Here is a 5,221-nt window from a genome sequence, read left to right as displayed (position 1 = left end):
TATATATATATATGTATGTATGTGTAGGGGGGCGGGTTTGACTCCCACATCGCCTTACAACCAGTTGGTTTGTTTTCATCCCCCCGTAATCTAATGGTTCGCCAAAAAGAGGCCGATCGAATAAGTACCAGACTTAGAAATAAATAAGCACTGGGGGTGATTTGTTCGAGTAAGCCCTTCAAGACGGTGCCCCAGTATGGCAATGGTTCAATGACTGAAACAAGAGAAAAAAAAACTAGTTCTCTGCTAGCTTACTTTATTCAACTCTTTGGTGCTCATTAGCATAAAAAGTAAAGTGAAAGGAGTTGCTATAGAAATATTCTGCTTTGCTATTCGTTACACTGACTTGGTTGTTAGGTGGACCCTGGTTTTAAAATTGAATGTCGCTGGGATAACTCGGAAACTAGATTGTCTTTTTTTTTTTGTTAACTTTGATTTTACTTTACAAGTTTGATCGTGCAAGTTTTGGATACTTTTGGTTGGCAACCACCAAACACCGAACGATGTGTGAACTTCTCTATAATAATTATACTACGATGAGAGGCGGCGAACTGGCAGAATCGTTAGCACGCCGGGCGAAATGCTTAGCGGTATTTCGTCTGCCGTTACGTTCTGAGTTCAAATTCCGCCGAGGTCGACTTTGCCTTTCGTCCTTTCGGGGTCGATTAAATAAGTACCAGTTATGCACTGGGGTCGATATAATCGGTTTAATACATTTACCTGTCCTTGTTTGTCTCCTTTATGTTTAGCCCTTTGTGGGCAATAAAGACATTAATTATACTACGATGATAAAGCAAATGTTTCTACTCTCTCAATCTTCGCCTTTCTCTCTTCTCATATTCGTCTCTCACCCTCCTTCTTCTCATATTTCTCTCTTTCCCTTCTCACATTTCTCTTCCTTCCTCTATTTCTAAGTTTATTAGTCTGTCACCTACCCGCTCTCTTTTTCACTATTCCTCGCTCAATAACTTAGCTCTCGGCTGTCGTCAGTAAACGCATTTTTTTAAATAGATACGAAACAAGGAAGCAATTTGGCTTTTATGGAAATTTATAACGAGATTTGCGAATTATCAAACATGATTCCGATGCAGTCAGATTAGATAGCAATATCTCCTGATAGTGTAAATCTTTATTTTTATGTCTGCCGCACATTAAGGAAATAGTATTCACTTAATTAAATAATGATTAAAGAGGAGGAAACTTAATAGTAAGGCGTACTTGAAAAATAAGCCAAGAAATTTTGGCGAAGTTTTGGAATAGCTATCCTTCCAAGTCCCATACTTCATGGGAAAGGAAACGGATAATCTGTTCCTTCGTTTTTGAAGTTTTTAGATTTCCTGTTTTTCAACAATGAAGATTTCAATTTTCGAAAAAAAAAAAAAAAAAAAAAAAAAAAAAAAAAAAAGAAATTTAAAAAGTGATTCTCTAAATTTTATTTATTTATTCATATATTTATTGATTTATTAATTGTGCATTGCCCCTCCCATGAAGTTTGGAACTGTGAGATGCCGCTGTTCCAAATCTCTGCTGGAATTTTAATTAATTAAATTTAAATTTAAACTGTAGGGTCTACAACATCAAGTATCCTGACGCCCACTTTATTAATTAACCTCACAGAGACCCCCTTCGGTCATAACTGACCATGAGATTGCACCTAGGAAGTTACTCTCCCAGGGACAAGTCCAAGCAAGGTTGTTTATGGAAGACCAGCAGTCACCCATGCATACCAGCCTCCCCTCTCCACAAGGGAAAGGCAAAGGGGCCGATACAGCTTGGCACCAGTGACGTCGCAGCTCATTTCTACAGCTGAGTAAACTGGATCAACGTGAAATAAAGTGTCTTGCTCAAAAACACAACACGCAGCCCGGTCCGAGATTCGAACTCACAACCTCACGATCGTAAGCTCGACGCTCTAACCACTGAGCCATGCGCCTTCACTGCGTAATTAACCTACAATCGTATTTATTTACTGCAACCAAAGAAACTGATATTTTTATTAAAAATATAATAATAATTGCATTGAATATTGTAAACGCCCTAGCACTATAATAGACATTGATCAGAAAAATAACTGAATTAGAGCAATTATATAAATTAGTAGTGAAGGTACGTCGCCTGGTGGTTTAGGGTGTTGTTCGCATGGTCTGAAGGTCTTAGTTTCGATTCCCAGACCAGGTAGTGCGTTGTGATCTTGAGCGAAACGCTTAATTTCCCGTTACCCCAGTCTACTCAGCTGTAAATGAGTAACCCTGTGACAGACTAGCGTCTCGTTCAGAAGGATGTTGAGATCTAGCACTTATGCGTCATAGAAAGTGGGTAACCAGCTCTATAAGTCCTACACTCCAGACAGAAACGAGCAGCGAATTTACTTTACTTTTACTTTCTTATATATAAATTAGTGCAGTATTTTAGAGAGAAAATAATTGTTTATCTGAGAAAAGAAAAAAAAACATATATGAGAGAAAAATGCTTTTTTACGTTCAATATTTACGAGGCGGTGCTGAAAAGTTCCTGGCATTGGATAAAAGAAAATACAGGAGGATCATGATTTTATTCAACATATTACCCTCACAAATTCACACACTTATAGCAGCGGTCCTTCAGTTTTTCTAATTCAATTCCGAGTGAATCAGCATTCGTGAATAAACTGAATAATGTTAGCATATTTTAATAGTAAATTCATGTGATTATATTTATTTTGGTTAATACGTAAAACCATATAGATAAGAGGCACATGTAAGAAAATAAAAATAAAAAATAAATGCGCCCTTTTAAAGCCTAGCCAGGCTCATGGGCCCGGTTTGCCGGTTTCAATGGCGTATATGTTCTCCAGCTGGACGGGATGCCAGTCCATCGCAGCGTTACTCATTTTTGCCAGCTGGGTGGAACTGGAACAACGTGAAATGAAGTGTTTTGCTCAAGAATACAACGCGTCGCCCGGTCCAGGAATCGAAACCACAATCTTACGATCATGATGCTGACATCCTAACCACTAAGCCACGCGCTTCCACACATGTAAGAAAGGAAAAGTTTAAATGCTTAACTAAAGACATGAGTAGAGTTACAATAGATGGAAAGTTGATCGATCTATCACTAGTATTTTTGCCTGATAATTTCTACATAAGCAGATAGATTTAAAAATTCATATGCATATTTATTCTTTACCCGTGCCATCAGATTTGAACGTAAATAAGCTAATAGCTACTGTATTTCATCTTCTGAGAACAACTCCCTTCAGAAGATGTGTTAACACGATTTAGTGTCAATACACATCGTGGGAAGGAAGCTGTTGTTCTCTGAAGGCGAATTGCATCAGCGATTAGCATATTCATGTTCAAATCTGCCGACATGCATGTAGGTAGGAGGAAAGGTGAGTATCGAGTGAGAAGGTGCTAGCTGACTGGTGTACAGATTCTTGGTTTAGGGAAGCAAAGGTTGTTGACGTAGTGGGAAAAGGGCACGCATAATTTATAAATAAACATGTATGTGAAGGAAAATAGTTATACTTTTATATAAAATTTAACGTCCTGGAATCCATACAAACTTTTAAACTCTTAAAGCTTCATAAATCTCATTAGTTAATAGATAGATAGATAGATGTTACCATTACTTCTAATACTATTATACCTGCAACTACTACGACGACTTATCTGCCATCAGGAAAAAAGCAACTACCAGCATCATGTGAATTTTGTAAGAAAATCATGCGAACTTCCAAAACTGATATCATGAAAGAGTAATTTAATTTATTTTATTTCAATTTATTATCCCTTCTCTTACAGCATGACTAACTCCTCTTAGAAACGATTGAAACCGGTACCATATTTTGATAAAAATGCAAATACTTTCTTTCACTTGCCCATGATAAAGTTCACAAATCATTTTCTGTTTTTTAAGATCATATATATATATATATATATATATATATATATATATATGGGGAGGGGATTATAAATGGGAGAAAGGAAACTCAATGCATGTAGTACATTTATTCATTCGAAGCTGATTATCTATGACGTCTGTAAAGACGCAGTAAAGAAATAATCACCTTCGATTGCCCTTAGTATATCGATGCAGCTAAGTCCATTTTATCTTAAACAAACATACACAAGGAAGAAATTCAAAGTACCAACAGACTGAATCAAAAGCAATTAAAAATTGTTTCTAACATAAGTACAAAGTCTGAAATTTTGTGGGAAGGTGTTAGTTGATTACTTCGACTCCAGTATAGGACAACCATTTTATTTTATCCAGTCTGAGGGGATAAAAAGCGAAATTGACTTTGGCGAGATTTGAACTTGGAACATAAAGAGCCAGAAGGAATCCCGCATAGCAGTTAGTCCCGTGATCCTAACGATTCCGCCAATTTACCACACTATTCTACCGACTCTGCTAAGTTAAGGCTCACTGACTTTTGAATCCGGATCACAGGTGAGTTTTGTTTTGTTGGTATCGGGTGGGGAGTGCAGCATGGTTACGGAGTAACGGTGGAGTGTGTCGATGCCAATTCTAGACCTATGATTAATTTTATCGAAACTCAGGTAAAAAGGAAAAAAAATGCAAAGTGGACAATCGTTGGGATTTGAACTCAGATTGTAAAAAGACAGAACCGAATGTTGCAAAGAATTAAATTGGAAAGAAGAAGAAGAAGAAGAAGAAGAAAATGAAGAAGAAGAAAATGAAGAAGAAAATGAAGAAGAAGAAGAAGAAGAAAATGTAGAAGAAGAAGGAATTGAAGAAAGAAACGAAGGAAAAGGAAGCGAAAGAGGAAATGAAGAAAAAGAAACATCTTGTCAACTCACGGTATTTTCCTTCTTGCGGCCATATCCAAATTTTTTCAAAGAATTTTCAGGAGATTGAAAAAGAAGATACTATTCTTGTTTTTGTACAAGATAATGTGGTAAAGTCCTATCGTTCTATGTTGACTGCAAAGTTTGGAAGCCTTGAGCCGTGTGTCGTTTCTTAAACGGTTTTAGCGGGTTTATATACAGTACGTGTGATAGATATAAATAGACAGATACAGCTACACACACACATATATATATATATATATACGTACAGACACTAACTTACTTTCCTACCTACATACCTACCTACCTACGTCTATTACTCAATTGAATACTAGTCTCTCGCTGGCTAACTTCGCTGCTTTGTCAAAGTAGTGGGTGTGTATAAGTTTTAACTTTGAGTGTATGTGTGACGGTGTAGATCTATCTATCTA

General features: G+C 36.9%; 1 protein-coding gene across 1 annotated transcript in view; it reads right to left on the bottom strand.

The window, feature by feature from the left end:
• Positions 1-5,023, bottom strand: part of LOC106884376 (uncharacterized) — a gene marked incomplete at its 3' end in the record, with an annotated part of 36,953 nt that extends 31,930 nt beyond the window's left edge. The window contains exon 1 of the mRNA XM_014935731.1: positions 4,803-5,023. Within this exon, the coding sequence (XP_014791217.1) occupies positions 4,803-4,825 (23 nt within the window). The remainder of the gene's footprint in view (positions 1-4,802) is intronic.
• Between the last annotated feature and the right edge of the window lie 198 nt (positions 5,024-5,221).

Source organism: Octopus bimaculoides, chromosome 3 (assembly GCF_001194135.2).
Source record: "Octopus bimaculoides isolate UCB-OBI-ISO-001 chromosome 3, ASM119413v2, whole genome shotgun sequence".
NCBI lineage: Eukaryota > Metazoa > Mollusca > Cephalopoda > Octopoda > Octopodidae > Octopus > Octopus bimaculoides.
The sequence above is the reverse complement of the archived record's forward strand: the minus strand, read 5'-3'. Positions and strand labels throughout refer to the sequence as shown.